Source organism: Aquarana catesbeiana, linkage group LG04, assembly GCF_042186555.1.
Source record: "Aquarana catesbeiana isolate 2022-GZ linkage group LG04, ASM4218655v1, whole genome shotgun sequence".
In the NCBI taxonomy this organism is placed as follows: domain Eukaryota; kingdom Metazoa; phylum Chordata; class Amphibia; order Anura; family Ranidae; genus Aquarana; species Aquarana catesbeiana.
This window is the reverse complement of record NC_133327.1, coordinates 35,528,488-35,555,923: the sequence shown is the minus strand read 5'-3', so window position 1 is coordinate 35,555,923 and position 27,436 is coordinate 35,528,488. Positions and strand designations below refer to the sequence as shown.

Below are 27,436 nucleotides of genomic sequence, written 5' to 3'. Positions count from 1 at the left end.
CGCGAGATGTTCAAAGCTTGAGATATTTTTTATAACCTAACCCTGCTTTAAACTTCTCCACAACTTTATTCCAGACCTGTCTGTTGTGTTCATTGGCCTTCATGATGCCGTTTGCACTGAGGGCTTCACAGAACAGTTGTATTTATACAGAGATTAAATTACACACAGGTGAACTCTATTTACTAATCAGGTGACTTTTGAACGCAATTGGTTCCACTAGATTTTAGATAGGGGTACCAGATTAAAAGGGGGCTGAAAACAAATGCACGCCACACTTTTCACATTTTTTTTTTTTAAATTTGAAACCCATTTATCATTTCATATCCTTCCACTTCACAATTACGTGCCACTTTGTGTTGGTCTATCACATAAAATCCCAATAAAATACATTTATGTTTTTGGTTGCAAAATGACAAAATATGGATAATTTCAAGGGGTGTGAATACTTTTTCAAGGCACTGTATAAGGCTGCTGTCTGATCACTGAGGAAATGCCTGCAGCAGACTAATGATATCAACTCTAGAGCCTAGACAAAAAGTCACTAACTGCAGCTCAAGGATGACTTTTTAAAAATGGGTACAAATGTTACTGTTGTATAATGTATTCATGCAGATTTGGTAAGTAAGAACCTCTCTGCTGCCTTTAAAACCACCTCCTTCTCTTAAAAAAAACTCCACGCCTTTTGATTCAGTGACTGTACTCTTCTCTGGTTCTCCTCCTACTTAATCAACTGTACTTTTTTTTTTTTTTTTAGTCTTTTTATTGATTTTCAAAAAAAAAAACAAAAAGAGAACAAACACTTAAATATACATTGATCTTACATGGTGTCAATGTGATCCTTGCAGGAATCACCCTATCATCTTATCATACAGAAACATCAGGTATGGAAAACATATTATGATAGTGGTTATAGCGGCACAGTTCGCTGGGTCCTGAGGTGGTGCTACGCATAGTTGTACATGGTATAGTAACATAATATAGGTTCATTGTGTACACTTGGCACCCGCTTGAGAGCTATTTCGTGAACGGGATCTACTAAGAGGTCTCTGAAGCAGTGGAGGGATCTGCTAGCCATTTAGACCAGACTTTACCGTATTTGTTGGGGTAGCCTCTGTTGTCATATGTGTCTTTATACAGAGGTAAGCTACTGTTAATTAATTGTTTCCACAGGGAGAGAAGAGGGGGGGTTGGTTTGCGCCAACTAAGGGCTATGGCTTTACGGGCATAAAACAGGAGCAATCCCACCAGTGTGCGTCCCGCCACCGTAGGAATTAGTTGTTCTATCAGTCCTAGTATGCAGATTGACATTGATGGTTGCAGTGGCACAGAGGTGATTTGTGTGATAAAGTCTATTATCTCTTTCCAGTATCCGACAAGTGCCAGACAGGTCCAGAAGATGTGGGTGAAGTCCCCAGGTGTCCCACCACATCTCCAACATCCGGGAGGGGAGTCGGGGTTCATTTTGTGTAGTCGATGAGGGGTGAAATATGCCCGATGGACCATCTTAAATTGGATCAGACGATCTCTCAGAGAGACCAATCAATCAACTGTACCTTTAACAATTTTACTTCTTCCTCTCCTCTTCATTTCTCCATCAGGGTGCCCCAACCTCTCCTATTCTCAATTTACATCTCCTCCCTGGGTCAGCTGATGCCTCCCATGGCTTCCAATAGCATTTCTATGCTGATGACACCCAAATCTCTCTCTCTACCTCTCAGCTCACTCCATCACGTATCACTGAGTTACTAACAGACATATCATACTGGATGTCACACCACTTCCTCAAACTCAATCTACTTAAATCCAAGCTCATATAATTCTCCCCCCCTCCCCATGCCTCTTCCCCTTTCTTCTCTGTCAAGATCGATGACACAACTATCAACTATGAACTCTCCTTCCGGCCCCACATCCAATCTCTATCCAATCAATTTGCTACCTCAACCTCTGCAACATGTCCAAAATACGACCCTTCCTAGCCAATGACACCACAAAGTTCCTAATCCACTCCCTGGTCATCTCTTGCCTTGACTACTGCAACTCCCTACTTGTTGGATTAACTTTACACAGGTTATCCCCTCTTCGGTCCATCATGAATGCTGCTGCCAAGCTCATCCACCCTAACAACTGTTCAATGTCTGCTGCTACTCTCTGCCGATCCCTCCATTGGCTTCCGCTGACCCAAATTAAATTCAAAATACTAACAATTTACAAAGCCATCCACAACTCGGCCCCAGCTACATCACTAATCTAGACACAAAATACCAACCAAATCATTATCTTTATTCCTGCCAAGACCTCCTGCTCTCTAGTTCCCTTGTCACCTCCTCCCATGCTCGCCTCCAGGACTTCTCCAGAGCCTCTCCCAGCCTATGAAACTCCTTACCCCAATATGTCTGACTATCTCCTACTTTGCTTGCTTTTAGACAACCCCTGAAAACCCTTCTCTTCAGAGAAGCCTATACCACCTCCACCTAACTGTACTTTTATTTTCTCCATCATCCCCCACAGTTACTACCTTTTGTATCACCTGACCCTCCCTGTTAGATTGTAAGCTCTAATGAGCAGGGGCCTCCGATTCCTTTGTTCAAAGATTTCCGCCTCAACCTCTGCAACATCTCCAAAACACACCCCTAACTAATGACACCACAAAGCTCCTAATCCGCTCGCTGGTTATCTCCCTCCTCATTGGATTACCTCTACATAGGTTATCCCCCCTTCCGTCCATCATGAATGCTGCTGCCAGACTTATCCATCTTACCAACTGTTCAGTGTCTGCTACCCCTCTCTGCCATCCCCTTGGACCATTCATTACTTTTGAAGGAGTGGCGGATGTCACTGGGCATGCGTCCGCTGACACCTGCCAACATCCAAGCCACACCCGTCCCTAAAAACAGGTGTATGGGGATTGGATCTGATGACAGTCAGATGAAAACAGACAGGCTGTCCGTTTCCATCCAAATGCCCATAGAGGACAGCGGGCTGTGTCTGTAACACTCTGCATTAGTCGAGCAAACATGGGCCTATCATCTGGATAGCGAGATCAGCAGAAAGATCCCCCGCTGAGAAGGTGGATCCGCTGTTGGAGTTCGCCCCATGTAAAAAGGGCTTACACCTCGCCTTATTCGGCTGCAAAAGTTGATTTTGTCTCTGTAGAAGCTGGGTTGTACCTGACTGGTCTTACATGGAGAGTGAAGATGAAGTGCAAAATAACATGATATGTTGAAAACTGGAATGACTTAAAAAATGGGAAATGCCGTTAAATTTATTGTGCCATGAAAACAGAAGTAGAATTCCATTGTAAATACTACATTTACATAACATTACACATTAACGCTGCTTTCCTTACTAGGAATGGAGGAGGTCTGCTGGAAGAATCAACAACTTGGTGGTATCTATCTCCTGTGTCCCTTGTAGCTCTCACTAGTCTTCCTGCTTACATCCGGTCTTCTCCTACAGTTAGGTGAGGTCAGCAAGAAGAACAAATGAGAACTGCAAGGGACACAGGAGACAGATACTCACAGAAATTTTTGTTTTCCTGACTTCAGGGCACCAGTTTAGTGGGAAGGGTCACAGGAGAGGAAAGCATTCAAAAAAGTGTGGCCTTGGTCTAAAAAATATGAGTACATGACAGGGTCACTTTAACATGTTAAGGAAATTTTTAAAAGACAGGGTTTTTGTACTCATCTTAAAATCCTTCCCTTGGAGTCCATTGAGGGACAACAGAAACCTCTTGACATTGTCTGCAGCTCAAAGAGCTGCCCAGAGGACCCAACACCTGAAGCTGGAATCACATGCGACCAAAACATCCACCTGGTGGAATTTAGAGCATGTTCAAGTAGCAGCCTTGCAGATCTGGGAAGCATTTGCTTGATACCAAAAAGCCAAAGAAGCACTCACAGATCTAGTAAGGTATACTTTACAGGAAAGGTAGGACCCAATTCCTGAGACCAAATAAGCTTGGGTGATGGCCTGCCTAAGCCACCTAGAGCTGGTGGGACTTTAAGCTGGTGCATCTTTTCATGGTCCATCTGAGATGACAAAAAGGGATTCACTCTTTCTGCTGATGAACAGCTGATGGACTCAGAGAGCCCAAACTACATCCAGACAATGGAGAAAAATGTCCTTTTGGTAAACTGGAGCCAAACAGAGACTGAAGAACAAAGTCCTGGTTGAAAGGCAGAGACTTCCTTAGGTATTATTATTAATAAACAGGATTTATATAGCGCCAACAGTTTACGCAGCGCTTTACAACATTAGGGAGGACAGTACAAGTACAATACAATTCGACACAGGAGGAATCAGAGGGCCCTGCTCATTAGAGGTTACAATCTAGGAGGGAGGGGCAAGTTATACTAAAGGGTAATAGCTGTGGGGGATGAGCTAATGGAGAAAATAGTGCAGTTGTTAGATGGAGGCAGGATAGGCTTCTCTGAAGAGGAAAGTTTTCAGGGATTGCCTAAATGTGGATAAATTTGGAGACAGTCTGACAGATTGGGGTAGGGAATTCCAGAGGATGTGCGAGGCTCGGGAGAAGTCCTGGAGGTGGATATGGGAGGAGGTGATGAGGGAGCTAGAGAGCAGGAGGTCCTGAGAGGAACAGAGAGGGCGATTAGGTTGGTATTTTGAGACTAGGCTAATGATGTAGCTGGGGGCAGAGTTGTGGATGGCTTTGTAACTTATTGTTAGTATTTTGAATAGGTAGGTAGGAAGCCTCAATACCACCTTCTCCTTATGCAAAACCAATGAGGGTTCCTTGCAGGATAGGACTTCCACTTCAGAAACTCACCCTACGGAGGTATTGGCTACAAAAAACATAGCCTTGTCGGTAAGAGTAAAGAGATAAACTCACCGGCCACTGGGCTTTGCCTTTAGAACTGCCTTAATTCTTTGTGGCATAGAAGGTGTTGGAAACATTATTTTGGTCCATATTGACATGACAGCATCACGCAGTTGCTGCAGATTTGTCAGCTGCACATCCATGATCCAAATCTCCCATTCCACCACATCCCAAAGGTGCTCTATTGGATTGAGATCTGGTGACTGTGGGGGCCATTGGAGTACAGTAAACTCTTTGTCATGTTCAAGAAACCAGTTTAAGATGAGTTGAGCTTTGTGACATGGTGCATTATCCTGCTGGAAGTGGCCATCAGAAGATGGGTACACTATAGCCATAAAAGGATGGACATGATCAGCAACAATACTCAGGTATGCCGTGGCATGTAAACAATGCTCAATTGCTACTAAGTGGCGGTTCACACAGGGGCGGCACGACTTGCAGGTCGCCTCACCTTGCAGGACGACTTCCACGGCGACTTGCAAAACGACTTCTGCATAGAAATCAATGCAAGTCGCCTCAAGTCGCCCCCAAAGTTGTACAGGAACCTTTTTCTAAGTCGGAGCGACTTGCGTTGCTCTTATTAGAACGGTTCTGTAGTACAGAACGGAGGCGACTTGTCAGGCGGCTAGGTCGCCTGACAAGTCGCCCCTGTGTGAACCGGGGCTAAGGGGCCCAAAAGTGTGCCAAGAATATCCCCCACACCCTTACACCACCACTACCAGCCTGTACTGTTGATAAATTTTATGCTGAGGGTTGTAAAGTATAAGAAAAGCCCAACTATATCTGTTCTTAAAAAATGTTCTCTCCCCGTTGTCCTACTCATCTTGCCTACCCTGTATAAAAAAGATCTGTATGCTTAGCTATTTTTAATCCACTCCTGTCTGGCCATGTGATCCTGCAGCTCCAGCTCTCCTGTTCAGTGACCAGCGTCTGCAGGGGAGAGGAGGAAGCACCAACAATAGATGGGCTATAGGAACCTATGGGTGACGTCACGACTCCCAGAATTCACAGTCGATGTAAAGCGCTCCCTCACACAGAGCTGCAAGATCATGTGACTGTACCAGAGTGGGGGGGGGGGGGGGTGCATTTTTATGAATATCTGTAGTTAGGCTTTTCTTCCTCAATTTAAGTACATTTTATAGCCAGAAATGCAAGTTTTAAAATGTGTGTAAAAAATGAAATAAATGCTCTAGAGGAGAAGTTGTTAAATAAATGGTCTGCTTTACCATGGAGCCTACTTTTTATGTCTTGTATCCGTTTTATTACTCATTCCCTGTGATAGGATCATTTTATTGATGGCTCTTTGCTGGTGTAAGCCACTGTTGGTTCCAGGTAATACAAATCATTCACAAAGACGTGCAGACCCTTGAACTGTTTTTCGGAAATGCTGGACTATGCTACAGGCAGGGGAAGAACTGAAGTAATGGCAGAATTCAGCTTTCATACAAGATGTGATTTTCAGTATTCAATGATGCCATCTTCTGGAGAACAGATGAGTAGCACTCATTGAAAAGTGGACTCAACAAATAAATATAAGGATATGGAAATGGTTTTATCTGCCTAAAGAATTTTGTATTTCTGTCTATCCGGTCCTGAGATTTACACAGCTCTGCCACACGGCACAATCCTGTTTGTCTAGGCAGCAAACCTATTTTATCTTTGCTACAATTCAGTATAACTTAAAGTGGAACTACAATCCAAAAGAAAGTTAGTTCCGCTTTAACAAGTAGAATTGTGGGATTTTTTTTTTCCCCCTTTCCTATGTTTCGCCCTGCCCCCACCACCATTCTGACCTAGGCCAGAATGACGTGTACCTGGTCCTGCAGCCTCCTGGGATACTTACATCACATCTCCCAAGTGGCAGTAAGAAAGGCTGGAGCGCGCCTCATCGGAGGAGACTACCCACAAAGCAGACAGCTGAAGAGGAACAAGATGAGCGCTGATCAGTGCATTCTGGTGGGGGGTGTCAGAATATAGAAAAGGCACAGCGGGGGAGATCACCGCAACAACATCACTTTTATTGGTATGCCCAGCTGTCAGTTTGAATGAGAAAGTTATAGGACCAGTTCGCACCATAGAAAACGCAGTCCGGATGCGTTCCAGGTGCTTTTCTGCATGTGCGTTTAGATGCGTTCCTGTGTGTTTTTGATGCAGTCCAGTGCTTTTTTTCTCCCATTCGCAGATCATATTACAGGCAGTGCAGATGGTAAAAGAACTTCTCACAATAGAGGAGAAGTCAGGAAGGAGCACGTTCTGATCAGATTTAGCTAAAGATCAGAAGCTGTTAACCTGTGATGGAAGTTCAGCAGCAGGAAGAGGATAGGTCAGCCCTGCAGTGAAGATTTCTCCAGAATCCAGTATCCTTCACATTGCAGGAAATACACTGTGTGCACAATTATTAGGCAAGTGAGTATTTTGACCAAATCATCATTTTTATGCATATCGTCCAACTCCATGCTATTTAAACTTGAATGCTTGGATTTAAGCATATCAGGTGAAGTGTATTTGCGTAATGAGGGAGGGTGTGGCCTAAGGAGATCAACACCTTATATCAAGGTGTGCATAATTATTAGGCATCTTCTTTTCCTCAGGCAAAAATTGGCCAAAAAACTGATTTAACTGACTCTGAAAAGTCAAAAACTTAAAAAAACTTGTAAAAAGTCTTTCAGAGGGATGCAACGCTCTTGAAATTCCTAAGATATTGGGGCGATCACAGAACCATCAAATGTTTTGTTGCAAATAGTCAACAGGGTCGCAAAAAATGTGTTGAGAAAAAAAAAAGAAGCAAATTAACTGCCAAAGATTTGAGAAGAATCAAACGTGAAGCTACCAGGCACCCATTATCCTCCAGTGCAGTCATATTCCAAAACGGCAACCTACCTGAAGTGCCCAGAAATACAAGGTGTTCAGTTCCCAGAGACATGGCCAAGGTAAGGAGGGCTGAAACCTGACCACCACTGAACAAGACGCATAAGTTGAAACGTCAAGACTGGGCCAAGAAATATCTGAAGACAGATGTTTTTAAAGGTTTTATGGACTGATGAGATAAGAGTGACTCTTGACGGACCAGATGGATGGGCCTGTGGCTGGATCAGTAACGGGCACAGAGATCCAGAAGCCAGCAAGGTGGAGGTGGGGTACTGGGTATGGGCTGGTATTTTTAAAGATGAGCTAGTTGGACCTTTTTGAGTTAAAGATGAGCTCAAAACCAACTCCCAATTCTACTGCAAGTTTTTAGAAGACACTTTCTTCAAGCAGTGGTAGAGGAATAAGTCTGCATCTTTCAAGAAGACCATGATATTTATGCAGGACAGTGCTCCATTGCATGCATCAAAGTACTCCACTGCGTACCTAATCCTTCCTACTACTACTGTCATAGTGCATATCTATAAGCACATACATGCCTCCTGCATGTATCCCTACCTGTCAAATGTCTCCCCTCTGTCTGTTACGAGACCCGAAAAACTGCAGATTCTGTGGGTGGGTCTGTTGTCTGGAGCTCGGTGAGTGAAGTTGTGATGTCAGTAGACTCCCCGCCCACCTCTACACTCCCCTTGTCAATATGCATTTCTCCTGTGTATTTCTTACACTGAACTTCTGCTATGATTACTAACATCCAGTCAAAACCCAGAAAAGTCATCACATGACTTCAGCATGCCCAATCATGCTGAGGTGTGGAGCAGCCAATCCTGGGAGAGCTGGAGAAGAAAGGAGGAGGGGATCTGAAGTACAGTTAATGCCTCTCACAGGATCATGCATGAGATATGTAAATCACATGTCACTCACAGCAAGGGGGAAGAACTGACTCCTATTTCTCTGTGTGTCCATTTTTATCTCCCTGAAAAAAAGGTAAGAGGATTGCTCAGAGCTGGATTAACTCTTCATGGCAATACTGGGCATAGATGACATGAAATCCCTTTACTGTACAAGGTGCAAGCCTTAATTAAAATTTTTTTTTCAGGTTTACATCCACTTTAAACAGGCCCTTTATTAGGAAGCCCAGGTCTAATAACCGTCACCTGATTGGCTGAAGGCACAGGCATCCCTATTGGACGCCTAGCGAAACAAAAGAAAAGATGTACGGGAACCATGGAGGATGCAGGAGCCGTCGCCTGACATGCTGCATGTCCCGCAGCTCGCAGCTGTCACCCTCTGCCTGACCCGCCACCAGGATGGGATAAGTGCCGGTCAGATGGTGAGCGGGCGGGGGGGGGGTCACAGAGGCTGCATATGATGGGCACAGAGGCTGCATATGATGGGCACAGTAGCTGTATATGATGGGCACAGTAGCTGTATATGATGGGGCACAGTGGCTGCATATGATGGGGCACAGTGGCTGCATATGATGGGGCACAATGGCTACAGTAGCCACCACTGGCCTTAAAGATGAAATAATAAGGACATGGCCCCCTTCCTCATCTGGCCTAAACCCCATTGAGAACTTGTGGGCCCTTCTTAAAAAGGGAAATTTACGGTAAAGGAAAACAGTACACCTCTCTGAACAGTGTCTGGGAGTCTGTGGTCGCTGCTGCACAAAAAGTTGATCGACAAGAGATCAAGAAACTGACAGACTCCATGAATGGAAGGCTTATGGCTGGTATTGAAAAGAAGGGTGGCTATATTGGTCACTGATTTTTTTTTTTATGTCAAATTTTTTTCATTTTTCATTTAGTTACATAATAATTGTGCACACTAATAGTTGCCCAAAAATTGACATAGATATTCTCCTAAGAAAGCCAAAAGCTCACTTTTACTTTCTTAGATATTCAGGTTTGAGGTTTATTAACATTTTGGTTTGACCGAGAGCACTGTAGTTAATCCTCCAAAATACAACTTACCTAATAATTGTGCACACAGTGTACCTTATTACAGGTAAGTAATGTAACTAAAGCTGTAGAGAAAATAAAATGTTTTCAACTAAACGTCAGCTTTAAAGTGTATGTAAACCCAAAAGCTATTTTTTTTTTTAATACTGATGCCTGTGCACAATGTAATCCTAGTAGTTTTATTTTCTTTTTTCTTTCTATTTTCTCTAGCTTTATTTAATAAGCACCTATGTTAACAGAAAAGGAAGGTTAGAAATTGATATCGCTATTGATAAAATAGAATAGGTTGATATTAATAAAATTAGTCCAGAGACGGGTAAGAAAAATGGTGAAAGGTTTGGGGGATAAAAATTATCGAGAGCGACTTCAGGAACGTAAAGGACTTGTAAGGGCAGAAGGTTTTTTATCTTAATGCATTCTATGCATTATGATAGAAAACCCTCTGTGTGTAGCAGCCACCCCAGCACCCCCTAATTACTTACCTGAGCCCCATCTCTCTCCAGCGATGTCCACGAGTGTCTTAGCTATCCTGGACTCTCCTCCTGATTGGCTGAGACACAGCAGTGACGACATTGGCTAACTGACTTTGACAGCCACGGGAGCCAATCAGAAGAGAGAGAAGGGGCGGGGCCAGGTCAGGGCTCCATGTCTGAACGGAAACATGGAGCTGTGACTCGGCTCGGATGCCCTCATTGCAAGCTGCTTGCTGTGGGGGGACTCAACAGGCGGGAGGGGCTAGGACTGTTCTGTGCAAAACCAACTTCACAGAGGAGGTAACTATAACATGTTTGTTATTTTATTTATTTTTTTTTATACGAGACTTTACAATCACTTTAATATGTACAATATGTAATATTTCTAGAGGAAAGAAGGGAAAGGGGAGACAAGACTGAAACATTTAAAAGCATGAAGGGGGTGATTGAGGTTCAGGAGGGCAGTATTTATAATATGAAACCAAACTAAAGAACACGGGGGACATGACCTCAAACTAACTGGAGAAAAGTTCAAAATGATTCTTAGAAAGGATTATTTTACTGAAAGGGTAGTTGATGCTTGGAATAAACTTCCAGCAGAGGTAGTGAGACAGTTAACAGTAAATTGTTTCAAACATGCTTGGAAGAAACATGGATCTATAGTCGGACAATAAAGTTAACGAAAAGAAACAAAACAAAACAAAAAAACAACAGCTTTGTACATATAGAGAGTGACATTTTCGCCCATTCTTCTTTGCAAAATAGCTCAAGCTCTGTCAGATTGGATGGAGAACGTCTGAACAGCAATTTTCAAGTCTTGCCACAGATTCTCATTAGGATTTAGGTCTGGACTTTGACTTGGCCATTCTAACGCATGAATATACTTTGATCTAAATCATTCCATTGTAGTTATGGCTGTATGTTTAGAGTTTGTTCTGCTGGAAGGTGAACCTCCACCCCGGTCTCAAGTCTTTTGCAGAATCTAACAGGTTTTCTTCTAAAATTGCCCTGTTTTGGCTCCATCCATCTTCCCATCACCAGCTTCCCTGTCCCTGCTGAAGAAAGTATCCCCACAACATGATGCTGCCACCACCATGTTTCACAGTAGGGATGGTGGGTTCAGGGTGATGTGCAGTGTTAGTTTTCTGCCACACATAGTGTTTTGCTTTTAGGCTAAAAAGTTCAATCTGACCAGAGCACCTTCTTCCATGTTTGCTGTGTCCCCCCCGCATGGCTTCTCGCAAACTGAAAACGGGACTTCTTATGGCTTTCTTTCAACAATGGCTTTCTTCTTGTCACTCTTCCATAAAGGCCAGATTTGTGGAGTGCATGACTAATAGTTGTACTCTGAATGATTCTCCCACCTAAGCTGTGGATCTCTGCAGCTCCTCCAGAGCAGTGTTAATTTTGGCAGCAACTTTAGATTTAGTTTTAGTCTTAGGACTAAAATGGGAATTTAGTTTTAGTCCCATTTTAGTCTTCTAAAATGCCGATCCCCACAGAGCAGGAAGATGACAGGTGCATCGCTGCACACCTGTCAGAGCGCCGCTCTCCCCTATGGGGGGATCGGATGATGACGGACCGTAGTGTCCGTCGTCACCCGATCCGATAACGGATGGAAAAGTAGGTTTTTCCTCCGTTACACTTTTCGGATCGGAGCGGGTCGGATGTCAGCGGACATGTCACCGCTGACATCCGACGCTCCATAGAGATTCATGTATGTCCGTTTTTCATCCGAAAACGGAAGGATGAAAAACGGACATACGGATCGTTAGTGTGAAAGAGGCCTAAAATTTCCTACGTTTTAGTCGACTAAAATCTCCAGTACATTTTAGTCGACTAAAACTCAGCATAGTCGTCTAAAATCTAATAGGTGTAATTAAATTGTAATGCATTAGTTAACATTTCTCTACAATTTCCAAACTCATTATATACTGCTGGAGTGAGAAATCTAATAAGTTATTTATTATGGCATTGAGGTATGAACATGCACTACAGACCAGTGTTAATTTTGAAGTCAAATTTCAATTTAGTTTTAGTCTTTTGACTAAAATTACATTTTAGTTTTAGTCGTATTTTAGTCATCTCAGTTGTTTTAGTTTTAGTCGTATTTTAGTCAACTAAAATAATATTCATTTAGTCGACTAAAATGCTTTAGTCGTTTTAGTCGACTAAATTAACACTGCTCCAGAGTTACCATGGGCCTCTTGGCTGCTTCTCTGATTAATGTTCTCCTTGCCCGGCCTGTCAGTTTAGGTGGACGGCCATGTCTTGGTAGGTTTGCAGTTGTGCCATACTCTTTCCATTTTCGGATGATGGATTGAACAGTGCTCCATGCGATGTTCAAAGCTTGGGATATTGTTTTATAACCCAACCCTGCTTTAAACTTCTCCACAACTTTATCCCTGATCTGTCTGGTGTGTTTCTTGGACTTCATGATGTTGTCTGTTCCCCAAGGTTCTCTAACAAACATCTGAGGGCTTCACAGAACAGCTGTATTTATACTGAGATAAAATTACACACAGGTGGATTCTATTTACTAACTAGGTAACTTCTGAAGGCAATTGGTTCCACTAGATTTTAGTTAGGGGTATCAGAGTAAAAGTGGCTAAATACAAATGTACGCCACACTTTTCAGATATTTATTCGTAAAAGATTTTGAAAACCATTTATCATTTTCCTTCCACTTCACAATTATGTGCCACTGTGGTTTGGTTTATCACATAAAATCTCAATGAAATACATTTATGTTTTTGGTTGTAACATGACAAAATGTGGAAATATTTCAAGGAGTATGAACACTTTTTCAAGACACTGTACGCCTGCCTCTTAGTGGAAACTATGCTGTTATTTATTTTCCTCCCCTCCTTGCATATTGCATTCCTAAATTGTTTCTTACAGGGAATTGCAGTAGGCACACTTTCTGTCTGTAGGACACGCAACTTCCCACAAGACCAACAGACCATCACTGACACACCCACTAGGATACAAGAGGTGTGAATCACAGTGCTGTGGTGCACACAACTTCCATGGAGCAAGCTTCATCTGGATAAGAAAGCACAAGCTCTAGAGGCAGCCTTCTTCAGGTGAATACGGAGTGCTGGAACTCAGAAATTCCTCCTTAGCAGTTAGTACGCTGATTACACGAGTGTTTCATACTGTTTTGTGTCTTCTACTCAGGAAATGCATGTTAACACAACGCATCTGGTTTACTGTATTTTGCTGATAATCTTTAAGCAATTCACAGAAAAAATACTGGGGCAATTTATCAAAATTGGAGCAAACAGAATCTGGAGCAGTTGTGCATGGCAACCAATCAGCTTTCATATTCAGCTTGTTTGGATAAACTTTAAAAAGGAAAGGAGTTGATTGGTTGCCATGCTCCAATTTTGGTAATTTCCCCACATCTATATTTATGGAAGAAGAAGACAGTTTGGTACTAACCCAGGACGAGTGCTCCTTCATCTGATGCTGGTTGCTATGTGGACCATTGGCCTGTCCTCGCCAAAAACAGTTCTGGCAAAGCTGGTAATTGTGGCACTGCTGGCAACGGTAGCGGAATCCCATCATACTCTCACATCGGCAGAAGGAGCATTCCACAGGATGGAAGACTACAGGGAAGGGAGAGAGGAGCAGATCACACCAGTGATACATTCCCTATAAATGTGTGCTGAAGGTGTTCTTACACCTACTTTGCTTTGACACCTTTGTACCCTACAGTGCTTTAGGGGAAGGACTTTTTGCTTCCTATGGTCCACCCGCTCTTAGCTGGCCTACTGTCATAAGGAGAGTGAGCAAGAGAGACAGGATAAATGAGAGAGAGAGGGGGGGGGGGGGGAGAGAGAGGGAGGGGAGAGAGAGAGAGAGAGAGAGAGAGAGAGAGAGAGAGAGAGAGAGAGGGGGGGGAGGGAGAGAGAGAGAGAGAGAGAGAGAGAGAGAGAGGGAGAGGGAGAGAGAGGGAGAGAGAGGGAGAGAGGGAGAGAGAGAGAGAGAGAGAGAGAGAGAGAGAGAGAGAGAGGGGGGGGGGAGGGGGAGAGAGAGAGAGAGAGAGAGAGAGAGAGAGAGAGAGAGAGAGAGAGAGGGAGAGAGAGGGAGAGAGAGGGGGAGAGGGGAGAGAGAGAGAGAATGAGCATAGGGAAGTCAAGTCAAATTTAGATGAAAAAAAAAAAATGGGCTGCAGAGTTAAGCCCTAAATACATGGTTCGAAATCTGTCCAGTTAAGCACGGACTGTCCAAATGTAGATCCACGAATGGGCACCTTGGTTGAATGGGCACCTCGATCGAATTTTGTACACTCAGCCTGTTGGCTTTTTCCCAAACGATTAGTGCCAACAGCTATAGCCAGCAACATTAATCCTTGTGTTCTTCTGGCAGGAAAGGCTCCGCCTGCTCCCCACCAGCAGAACACAATAGCGCTGCGGGAAGGATTCCCCCATCAACACTGACTGCGTTGATGGGGTAATCTAAGGATTTTCTTTCCCATAACCCATAGTTGATCCAGAGGAAGGCAAAAAAACCCCAGCAAAGCACGATCCAATTTGCTTCAGCAGGGGAAAAAATTCCTTCCTGATCCCCGAGAGGCAATCAGATATTCCCTGGATCAACTTTACCCATAAAACATTATCCAGTTACATTATGTACATTTAGGAAAGAATCCAGGCCTTTCTTAAAGCAATCTACTGAGCTGGCCAGAACCACCTCTGGAGGGAGTCTATTCCACATTTTCACAGCTCTTACTGTGAAGAAGCCTTTCCGTATTTGGAGATGAAATCGCTTTTCCTCTAGACATAAAGAGTGCCCCCTTGTCCTCTGTGATGACCTTAAAGTGAATAACAACACCAAGTTCACTATATGGACCCCTTATATATTTGTACATGTTGCTCATATACCCCCTTAATCTCCTCTTCTCAAAAGGGAATACATTCAGTTCCTTTAGAGCCCTTGCACACTGGGGCGGTTTGCAGGCGCTATTGCGCTAATAATAGCGCCTGCAAACCGCCCCGAAAGTGCCGCTGCTGTGTATCCAGTGTGCAAGCCCCGAGGGCTTGCACACTGGAGCGATGCGCTGGCAGGACGGTAAAAAAAGTCCTGCCAGCAGCATCTTCGGAGCGGTGAAGGAGCGGTGTGTATACCGCTCCCTTACCGCTCCTGCCCATTGAAATCAATGGGACGGCGCGGCTATACCGCCGGCAAAGCGCCTCTGTAGAGGCGCTTTGCGGTGGTATTTAACCCTTTCTCGGCCGCTAGCGGGGGGTAAAACCGCCCCGCTAGCGGCCGCATACCGACGGTAAAACGCTGCTAATAATAGCGGCGTTTTACCGCCGACGCCGCCCCCCGCCCCAGTGTGCAAGGGCTCTACATCATTCCTCATAGTTGAGCTCCTCCATGCCTCTTATCAGTTTGGTTGCTCTTCTCTGCACTTTCTCCAGGTCTGATATCTTTTTAGAGAACTGGTGCCCAAAACTGAACTGCATATTCCAGATGAGGTCTTACTAATGACTTGTACAGTTCATCTGCTGGAAACAGTGGGGGGCACATTAGTCTTTTTTTAAACTTAAACCACTGAGGGCCACAGAGACATCTGTGCATTGCATTTTAGCAAAGATGCAGCTAGCAGGATTGTTTTTTTAACACACCGCACCTTTAGTGCACAGCTGTGAATGGGCCTAAGGAGGTTGAATGCAGCCCATAAAAACAACAGTTTGACACGTCTATCTGTGTTTTTATGTAGAGAGAGATGGGGAGATAATAATGATATGAGAGTATTTTGGGGGGAGAGAGGTAGAAGGGAAGAGCAGAGAGATGGAGAAAGGGATGGGGAGGGGTAAAAGAGAGGGATGGGGGGGAGGGGTAAAAGAGAGGGATGGGGGGGAGGGGTAAAAGAGAGGGATGGGGGGGAGTAAAAGAGAGGGATGGAGAGGGGTAAAAGACAGGGATGGAGAGGGGTAAAAGAGAGGGATGGAGAGGGGTAAAAGAGAGGGATGGAGAGGGGTAAAAGAGAGGGATGGAGAGGGGTAAAAGAGAGGGATGGAGAGGGGTAAAAGAGAGGGATGGAGAGGGGTAAAAGAAAGGGCTGGAGAGGGGTAAAAGAGAGGGCTGGAGAGGGGTAAAAGAGAGAGATGGAGAGGGGTAATAGAGAGGGCTGGAAAGAGGGAAAGAGAGGACTGGAAAGAGGTAAAGAGAGGACTGGAAAGAGGTAAAGAGAGGACTGGAAAGAGGTAAAGAGAGGGCTGGAAAGAGGTAAAGAGAGGACTGGAAAGAGGTAAAGAAATGGAGGCAGCGACGGAAAGAGATGGAGGCAGCGACGAAAAGAGATGGAGGCAGCGACGGAAAGAGATGGAGGCAGCGACGGAAAGAGATGGAGGCAGCGACGGAAAGAGATGGAGGCAGTGACGGAAAGAGATGGAGGCAGTGACGGAAAGAGATGGAGGCAGCGACGGAAAGAGATGGAGGCAGCACAATGGAAAGAGATGGAGGGAGCACAATGAAAAAAGAGATGGAGGGAGCACAAAGTGGGGGCTATAGGAGCATGTGTTAGGGGTGGAGGAGAGTAAAGGGAGAGAAGCAATGGAATATGGGGGGAAATGAAGGGAGAAGGAACAAAGGGTTAAGCCACCCATAGACAATTTGATTTTCTTTCCTTCTACCACAGGTGGAAGGAAAGAAATTGGCTCAATTCCCCCAACACAGTCAGTGTTGAAGAGAGAATGGCTCCTGCAGCACTATTGTATTCTGCCGGCAGGGTGCCTTTCCAGCCTGGAAACGACAATGATTACTGCTAGCGGCTATAGCCACTGGCAGTAAACGCCTGTGAAAAAATCTGACAGGCTGGTTGTACCCAAGTCAATCAATGGGTCAACTTAGGAACAATCAGCCTGCCCAAACATTGAACCTCGGCCAGTCCCTGCTGAACTGGTAGAAATTCAATCCATGTATGGCCAGCTTTACAGAGAGGGACGGAAAGAGAGGGAAAGGATACAGCAAAGAAGTCAGACAGTGATATCGCTGTCGTGTAATGAGGACAACTTGTCTAGAGGAGACGCATACAGCGACCCTTTCAGATCACGACACTTACCATTTTCTACATGGGCGAGCCTATGCATTAGAGGTAACCAGACAAGGCACTGGGGAGGGGGGTCAGCCATGATGGTGTCTAGGAACATGTTCAGCGCAATCTTCTTCTGTAACACATGGAAAGATCAGATCAGAATAATGTGCTATGAGCAGAGATGGATTAAGGCAGAACGAGATCCTTGAAAAGGTAGTAGCTGTGCCCTCTTCCAACCCTTTGAAGGACATTGATAAGGACAGCAAAAGGCATAGAGAAGTTGTCCAATTTACAGTCAGTATCGGCATGCTGTCATAAGACATCAACTGCCTACAAATACAAATGAGGTGACAGGCAGAATCAATCATACTATACCTTAGTTTACTGCAGGAACATGAAGGTTGTAGGTGGGCACCATAAATATCCACCATGCGCTAGTCTCCTGACTAGGTTTGCCTTGTGGATAATCCGGGTCACGGCAATACAGAGCAGCTGGTTTACAGACCTACATAAATTTTTTTCTTTTAAAGTATATTTGTACTAGTAGATAAGCCACTAGAAGGAGGACCCATTGGAATCACTCCACCTCTCTCAACAAACGTGGGCCGAAATGCAGAGGTCTTGAAAAAAAAAAGGGTCACCACTGCAAATATTGACTCTTTGCATAAACATAATGTAACTGTCAATAAAAGCCTTTGACACTGATGAAATGCTTGTAATTATACTTCAGTATACCATAGTAACATCTGACAAAAAGATCTAAAAACACTAAAGCAGCAGACCTTGTGAAAATTAATATTTGTGTCATTCTCAAAACTTTTGGCCACGGCTGTACAAAGTTGGCCAACGCACTGACTTGCATAGTAAGAAGAGGAAGTATAACCAATTTTGCAGCACTGCAATGCAGAAAGAAATATGTAATAAGCACAGATGTTCTTCTTTTTTCTGCCTGTGTCACTACTGGAGAGATTTCCCTTCACTTCCTGTTCCAGAGACATAACAGGAAATGAAAAAAACTCTCTCCAAAATGAGCAAAAATCTCCTCTTATACAGTGGCTGCTGGAAGGGATGTCACCATTAGAAAATTTCCCCTCTACTGTTGCGGAGACAACTCTAAAACTTTAGATCCCCATCCCTTTCTGTACTGGAGACAATGGTCCTTAGGACAAATAATAGGGCGAATCTCCACAGCGAGAACACAGACAACAATATAAAACTGAAAGGAGTCCCAACCCTTCCCTATTCTATCCAAAAGAGAAAAAAAAAAGTTCTAGCTTTAGATATACTTTACCGTACTATATTTCACACCTATGTTTCATCATTAATTTTTGGAGAAGGGGCTGCTATACCCAAGTGCAGAGGACCATTTATATGATTGAATTACAGACAATTAAAAGCATTTTGGTCTCTTTTGGATTGGAGCCCTGTTCTTTATTACTATAGTTTGAGTCACTTCTGGCTACTTATCAAAGGAAGCCTAGTTTGTTTGCAGGCCACCTTTCCAAAGCCACTGAGCTTGTTTGAAAGTTTCTCATTGTTTTTAAAGAGGAGCTCCAGCTGCCCCCACCCCAAAAAAAAAAAAAAAAAAAATTAAAAAGTCAGCGGCTACAAATACTGTAGCTGCTGACTTTTAATACAAGGACACGTACCCGTCCAGGGATCCACTGTTGCCCTCACCCAAGACGATTCTTCAATCCGCTTTGGGGACAGGCGTCGGCATCTCAAGTAAGGGAAACAGGCAGTAAAGCCTTGTGGCTTCACAGCTGGTTTCCTACAGCTCATGCACAAGCTGCACTGCGCTTTGTGCATGGTCCCGTAGTCTTTCTGGGACCTGTGATGTGTCCCAGAAGCCTATGGGGAAGGGTACTTGTCAGGTAAAGTGGCAACTGAAGTTCCGCTTTAACTGCCAGAATAAGGCACATTATACACTATGCAATTTTCTTCCCTTCAACCACAGATTGAAGAAAAGAAAATTGCCCGATTCCCCCATCAACACAGTCAGTGTTGATGGGGGAATCCCCCCTGCAGTGCTTTTGTGATTTGCCAGTGGGGAGCCTTCCCCACTGGCAGAATACAATTATCACTGCTGCCCAGACTATAGCCACTGGGAGTGATCAGGTGAAAAAATAAACAGACAGGCTGGCTGTACTGAAGTCATTCAGGGAATCGACTTCAGTAGAACCAGTCTGCCCACAGATGGATCAGGATTCTTCTAGTCCCTGCTGAACTGGCCAAATTCAGATCTGTCTATGGCCAGCTTAAGTGTTAAAGTCCCAAAGCCTATTTATTATGTTTTACTGGAACTCACTTATGGCCCGTACACACGATCTGAATAGCATACGAAAACTGTCGTCTGAGGAAGAATCGTACGATTTTCAGATCATGTGTACACTACTTTCGAGAGCTGATCACCACAGTTCATCCGATATTATTTGATCGGACAAGCACGAAAATTTTCCTCGTATGATACCAGATCAAACGATTTTCGTTTAGTCAGTATAGTTGTCGTCAGAAAATACAATACAAATACATTACAACACATGACATCACTTCCGATTTTTTTTTTCTGTCGTATGAGAATTTTCGTGACTTTAGTTAGCTATTCAATTTCTACTTGCGACTATTAAGCGAAAAAAGTCGTACGATCTGTCGTACGATATTCAGATCGTGTGTACGGGCCATTACTCAAATACAGAGCACTACCAACTTTAACAGAGCACACAAAAATGTGATCTACTGTGTAATGTAGGGGCCTCTCTACATTGACATTTTTACTGCAAGTTCTTTGAAATTTTACTTTTCATTTTTCCAATATTAAAACAAAAAGGTGAAAATCTATGGAAAAAATATTGGCTCTTTTCTACCCAAAAAGTCTCTATGAGTCTCTGAATTCTAGGTCCTAAATGAGGACTTGCCAGTCCTAAAAAAAAAACAAAAAAAAAAAAAATGTAAAATCGGTCCTCTTCTCTCCAGGTGGACTACCTCAGGACCCCTCACCCTTTATAGGTAAAAACCACTGAATACTCAAAAATGTCCCTGGAGCTCTTCCTTAAAAGCAAACACAACCCGAATAGTGTGAAAATACTGTATATTTCCCATCCAGGGCCCACCCTGGAGTCCTGTACAGCGGTTATACCAGTTGTATAAAATGTTCAGTGGCAACAGGGCCTTCGGGGCCAATTTACAATAGATGTGGGTCAGATGGGTGCTGTGCTGTGACCCCTCCCACTGCCACTCAGACTAAAGGCCGATCGTACGATTTTCTGATAGCGTGTAAACAAGTTTCAACAGCCGATTCTGACCCTCCCAACCAAAATTTCCGAAGGGACAAGCTCCAAAATTTATTGATATGGTTCACATCTATCTAGCTGTCATTCATTACTCAGGAAGTAATAGCAATTTTTAACGCACTGTAATATCCCTTAGTGTCCAATGAGGGACATTGGAAGTCTTAAACCTTGGTGTTATAATGCTTCCTACAGGAGGATTAGATACTTGCAAAAAAAAAAAAAAAAACACACTGTAGGCCAGCCCTGGGATAAAGCCCTTGCTACCAGCATGTCTCAGTTTTTTGGCAAAGCAGTACAAAGGGCACGATTGTAAACAATGAGGGCTAAGGCCTGTGTCTCTTAAAGGGTTACTAAACCCTTTTTTTTTTTAAAATAACAAACATGTCATACTTACCTCCACTGTGCAGTTCGTTTTGCACAGAGTGGCCCCTGATCCTCCTCTTCTGGGGTTCCTCAGCGGTGCTAGTAGCTCCTCCCCGCATTGAGTGACTCGTCAGGCGAGCGCTCTCCTATGGGACACCCGTCTGTATCTATTGACACGAAAGCAGGACTCGGCCCCGCCTTCCTGTGTCCTTGGATTAAATTGATAGCAGTGAGAGCCAATGGCCGTGCTGCTATCAATCTATCCAATCAGGACACGAGCAGAGCTGGTGCAAGGATTTTTGACACCCTAGGCGAAACCTCATTTTACCGCCCCCATTGGCTCCACCGCTGACTCCACCCCATTTGCCCATGTGACAGAAGGCACCACTATACAGGAAGCATCGGCTCTGCTTCCTCTAGCGCTGGCTCCAGTGCCGCGCTGCACCTCTAATTACACTACCGGTTGGACTTAGTTAGTTACATGCTGCAGCCTGCAGAGCATGCAGACGTGGAGGGAAACCAGCAGCCGGGCACCCCTAGGCAGCACCAATCCTGGACACAAGACACCAGCTAGAGCTAGTGTGCTCGTCCCCAGGGAGAAGAAAACCGGGTTCAGGCAAGTGAAACGGTGGCCCTGGGTGGCTGCAGCACTTCAGAAGGTTTTTCACCTTAATGCATAGAATGCATTAAGGTGAAAAACCACAAGGGTTTACAACCCTTTTAAAAGGACTTCAAGAAAAGGATTTCATATTAGTACAGAATGGTACAGTAGGGATGGTTTCTCTGAGCCACCAAGAAAAGGTGGAAAGATAAGCTGGAGCACCCTTCCTGGGGAAAGGAGATGTGGCTGAGAGGTAAACTCAAACGGCCTGGATCACATCTATATAAAATAGTTCAACTCGTTAGTGGATCATTTGCTGGGGATACCCAGTACATCTGGACATGTTTCAGCCACAGGTGAGGTAAGAAACTTCAAAGTCCAAGGCAAGGCCTCGAGCACTTACAAAGACTAAGCAGCTGGAGCTCAAAACCAGATCGTCAAGTGGCCAGAGGTGACCAAGCATCACTGCAGGTGGGCAGTAAGAATGACATTCCATGTGGCTTTTGAGACAGGCGTAGCAATAGAGAATTGCGTCCTCAACGCTGTTTTGGCAGGAAAGAAAGTGAAGTGACTTATGACTCTCCACCCAGCTCAGTAATACAGCACCAAAACCTTGCACGACAAGCTAGCAAAAAACGGGGAATAAAGTTTGGCACCTAGCAACTAATTAAAATGAGGGAGCACCTGACGCCCTGGCTGTATGGCCTGTACGGCCTACTTGGTGAGCATTTAAAGACAGGGCAAGCATAGAGGCAACAGACCTGGAAAGTGCTCTGCAGCTAAAGCAAACATTACCAGCCTGGAACGCATTTAGGCAGAGCCCAGGGTCACTTCCAGGCTCGCCCCCACAATGTCCAGTTCAACAGAATGCAATAGCAGTAAAATCCAGAAGCCAAAGCTGAAGTTAATTGTGCAGAATGTGGGGAGACCGCCAGCAGCTACAGGATGAAGGATTCTTGATTGAAGAAAAAAGACCTTGCTAGAAGAAATCATAGGCCAAGTCCTGAATCAGTGGAGCTAAATAAAGATTTCCAACCTCCTAGGACTTGGACATACACTCCTGGACACTTTATTAGGTACATCAATTCAATTGCTTGGTAATACAAATTGCAAATCAGCCAATCTCATGGCAGTCACTCAATGCATTTAGGTGTCTAAATGTGGTGAAGACGACTTGCTGAAGTTCAAAACGAGCATCAGAATGGAAAAAAGGGGTATTTAAGCGTCTTTGAACGTGGCATGGTTGTTGGTGCAAGACGGGCTGATCTGAGTATTTCAAAAACTGCTGATCCACTGGGATTTTGACACACAACCATCTCTCGGGTTTACAGCGAATTGTCAGAAAAAGAGAAAAAATCCAGTGAAAGGAAGTTTTGTGGACGAAAATGCCTTGTTGATGTCAGAGGAGAATGGCCAGACTGGTTCAAGATGATAGAAAGGAAACCGTAACTGATATAACCACTTGTTACAACCAAGGTATACAGAATACCATCCCTGAATGCACAACACATCGAACTTTGAAGCAGATGGGCTACAGGAGCAGAAGATCACACTGAATGCCACTCCTGTCAGCTAAGAACAGGAAACAGAGTCTACAATTTGCACAGGCTCACCAAAATCGGAAAAACTTGCCTGGTCTGACGAGTCTCGATTTCAGCTACAACATTCAGATGGTAGGGTCAGAATTTGGCATAAACAACATGAAAGCATGGATCCATCCTGCCTTGTATCAATGGTTCAGGTTGGCAGTGTAATGGTGTGGGGGATATTTTCTTGGCACAAACGCAACGGCCTACCTGAGTATTGTTACTGACCATGTCCATCCCTTTATGACTACAGTGTACCCATCTTCTGATGACTACTTCCAGCAGGATAATGCACCATGTCACAAAGTTAAAATCATCTCACCACTGGTTTCTTGAACATGACAATGAGGTCACTGTACTCCAATGGCCTCCACACTCACCAGATCTCAGTTCAATAGAGGACCTTTGGGATGTGGTGGAACGAATGATTCCCTCATGGATGTGCAGCCAACGCTTGATGCTATCATGTCAATATGGACCAAAATCTCTGAGGAATGTCTCCAACACCTTGTTGAATCTATGCCATGATGAATTAAGGCAGTTCTGAAGGCAAAAGGGGGTCCAAACTGGTACTAGCAAGGTGTACCTAATAAAGTGGATATCCAGAGTTAAGATAGCAATATGGCTTGAGCCCTAGTCCACTGACTTTACCTAGACTGAGATGAGATCTTATCAGCCTGCTGCAGGCAGAAAGAAGCATGTCCTCACTCTCCTCTTCCCCAGTGATCAGACTGTGCATTCTAACTTTGGTTAAGAGGCTGATTTGTGTCAAACATTTACACTATTGTGTCAAAAGGGGGTCCAACCCAGTACTAGTAAGATGTACCTAATAAAGTGGCCGGTGAGTGTATATGCTGGTAGTAGCAGGGGTTATCCTAGGGCTCGCCAAAAGTTTTTTTTTCCAGGTTTAAAATGTATAAAAACTTCCCTTGCCCCTCAATGGACAGACTCTGGCTCTCTGCTCGCTATAGACGGAGAACAGAGCAATCAGCGGCCTTTGATCACTCAGTTCTCAGAGTAGAGGCAACAGAGGACGGATGCATCATTGGATCAATGCTGCATCCACCTAGGAGAGTATAAACGTTTGTATTTTTATTTTATCCCAAGCTTCTCTTTTAAAAGGTCTGTCACCTTAGGGAACTATCAAAAAACAGGACTCAGAGTGGGGTAGGGTAAAGGGGATTCCCCAAGGGGGCAGTTTGCAATCACCTGAAGGTATGAGCCTATAACCCAGGATCTAGGATTATCAAGCCTGTGTCATACAAGACTGTATGATGTTGTGCATGTTTATGTCACAGCTGTTCACAGGATGACTGTAAAACATTTGGTTCTTCCTGTCATCATCGTGTGCCTATAGTTGACTTTATGAAGATACACAGTTCTGCATGAAGCCAAGCAGGAGATGTCATAGCTGCCGAGACATACTGAAAGGAATAAAGATGAGATCCCCAAGGAACTGGATTCATCACCCAGGGTCCCCAAAAGCCTTTTAGTGAGTACACAATGCACCTTAAGGAAAGCAATGCATAAATGTTCTAATAAGTTCTGCTTGAAAACAGAACGTAAATAATGGACCTCACTCAGTTGAGCTAAATGAGACATATCAAGATACACTTAATGGCCAAACACCTGACCATCACACCTACACTGTATGGCTTTTAGAATGCTGATTGTGAACCAGATCTTCTCCAAAATCAATACCCAATCTCACTAATGCTCTGTTGTCTGAATGGGCACAAATTCCCATAGACACACTCCAAAAATTTTGGAGGAAAGCCTGTTATAATTGCAGGTGCACCGGCTTTATTTTTTTGTTTAAAAACTTACAGATAAAATAAAACTCCAATATGCCAATTTACAAGCATTTTGTGCTTCCAATATTTAAAAGGTTATTAAAAGACTACTTTGCTTACCTGTGGTGGAAAACAGGACCGGGCGGAGTGCTCCGTGTACCCAAATGACGGACCCTCGAACACGGTGGTTGGCAGTTTCAGGACCTCCCGCAGGAAATGGTCAAACTTAGCGCAAACCATGAAGCCGCTGGAGTCCGACACCTGCGAGAAGATATCTGTAGAGAAGACACAAAACATGGCATGAATGTACAAAGGGAAAATCCTAGTGACAGCTCCCTTATATGCATTTCATTTCTTCATTGATCTGTTGGCCTGGAGTTCCTTTTTAATGTACCATTACACACAATCCATTTTTTCTGTTTTCCTTATAAAACTTTATACTAGGCCTCATTTCCAAATATCTGAAATTACTACAGCCACCAACCAGATGGAAAAAAGACAGCCGCAGAATGTTTTTGGTCACCGTCAGGTAATACAGGAAGATCTTATTTCAAATTCAATTTTTTTGGATTCTTTCATCATAAGCATGTCACAGATAAAATGGTACATCATAGCACTGTAGATCAAAGTTTAGGATTATGGACAACGTTTTTCCATTTTTTCTTTTGTGGAACTCCCTATCCTTGCATAGCCGGGTAGTGGCCACACCCCTCATCACATGCATCCTCAATATAGGGCTCCATTCACAAAGCAGGATCTTACCACATCCAAGTAACCCCCCCCAATCCATACCAGGGCCTTCAAGTCTGGCATGGATTATGAAGGGAAGCCCCATGCCACAATAAAAAAAAAAAAAAAAAAGGCGTGGGGTCCCCCCCAAAATCCATACCGGATCCTTATTCGAGCATGCACCCTGACTGGTCAGAAAAGGAAGGGGACAAGCGAGCGCCCTCGCCTCCTCCTGAATGATACCAGGCCACATGCCCTCAACATGGGAGGGGGGCCCTGCCCCCCCACCCAAAGCACCATGTCCCCATGTTGATGGGGACAAGGGTCTCTTCCCCACAACCCTGACCGGTGGTTGTGGGGGGGCTTATCTGAAAGCCACCTTTAACAAGGGGGCCCCCAGATACCGCCCCCCGTGTGAATGAGTATGGGGTACATAGTTCCCTTACTCATTTACCAAAACAAAATGTGTAGTGTAAAAAAAAAAAAAAAAAGACATTAGGCAGTAAAATACTGCATAAAACAGGAGTGAGAGTCCATTTACAGAAAAAAAAATTGCATACGTTAAATAAGTAGCAGTCCCGGCATGCGATATTTAAGGAATCGGCAGCCCCAGGAAAAAAAAAAAAAAAAACAGGAAAAACGTCTTCGGGTCTGGTATAGATTTTAAAGGGGACCCACGCCAATTTTTTTTTTTTCAATGGCATGGGGTCCCCCCAAAAATCCATACCAAACCAGTAGTGAATTGACATTTTCTGGATAGCATGCGTTATTTGGGAAAACACCTAAATACTGCATGCGATCTGGTTCTGTGAATGGAGCCTACAGACTTGTAGGGCAAAGAAATTGAGGGGATATGTTTGACCGGATCAATTGCATTATGGTGTGCCCAGGACAGTGTGGTCACCCTCTAGTGTCTACTGGATTTGACAGTCATATTTAAAACACACTGTGCAACTGCTATCACACATGTAAAAATACACAACACAAACAAAATGCATTTACATTTTTCTAAAAACACAAAATAATGCAAGGAAAAAAGTACAAAAACCAATCAAAAAGGCATATGAATAATCGTGCCATTATAGCAGGTTAGCCACTCAAATACATTCTTCCATCAAGTATCTCTATATTATATTGCAACACTAAAAACCTTTATATCACCCACATGAAGCACACTCATAATAACTACACCTAAAAACAATATGACCTATAAAGTATCTAAAGAACAGAATTGCTGTCACTACAGGACCACTAAACCATAAATACAAGTTTATATCAGGATGGAAAAGTTTTATGATGTGCAGAAAGTTTCTGGAAACAGATATTTGGAGGAACAGTTGTGAGCTTAAAAGGGGACCCTACGTTATAGTAAGGTCTGAGGATAAACAGGGTATGGACTTAGGATGAATACATTAAGGTTTAAGGATAAACACATTTTGTTATGTTACAGTCTTATTCCAAAACGGATTAAATTCATTATTTTTCTCAAAATTCTACAAACAATACCCCATAATGACAACGTAGAAAAGAAAGATATCACCGCTCCAGGAGGACAAGCAGATAGTAAACCTCTCTCCCGGTTCGAAAGCCGTAGGTGCTGGCAATTGCTAGTAGCAATAAACAAGAAATGATTCTGGACTGCCGCACTCTTGAAAAATAGCCTTATTTATTAGGAAAAGTTTACATCAAAATCAAAGATGAAAATCACAGCAGACAAGTTGTCATTATGGATAAATGGATTTTTAAAACAGCTTACCTGTAAAATCCTTTTCTTGGAGTACATCACGGGACACAGAGCACCATAATAATGACTATGTGGATTATACGCTTACCTTTAGGTGATTGGACACTGGCAACCAATAGTAAGACGGTTCCTTCCATATAACCCCT

General features: G+C 43.8%; 1 protein-coding gene across 8 annotated transcripts in view; it reads right to left on the bottom strand.

Moving 5' to 3' along the window:
- DTNB (dystrobrevin beta) overlaps positions 1–27,436 on the bottom strand; it is a 235,251-nt gene that overhangs the window by 128,316 nt on the left and 79,499 nt on the right. For 7 of the 8 annotated variants that reach the window (XM_073625026.1, XM_073625024.1, XM_073625027.1 and 4 more), the window contains 3 exons: positions 24,938–25,092; positions 17,212–17,317; positions 13,581–13,747 (listed from right to left, as the gene is read on the bottom strand). In XM_073625026.1, the coding sequence (XP_073481127.1) occupies positions 13,581–13,747; positions 17,212–17,317; positions 24,938–25,092 (428 nt within the window). The remainder of the gene's footprint in view (positions 1–13,580; positions 13,748–17,211; positions 17,318–24,937; positions 25,093–27,436) is intronic. The other variant, XM_073625025.1, reaches the window with a different exon arrangement.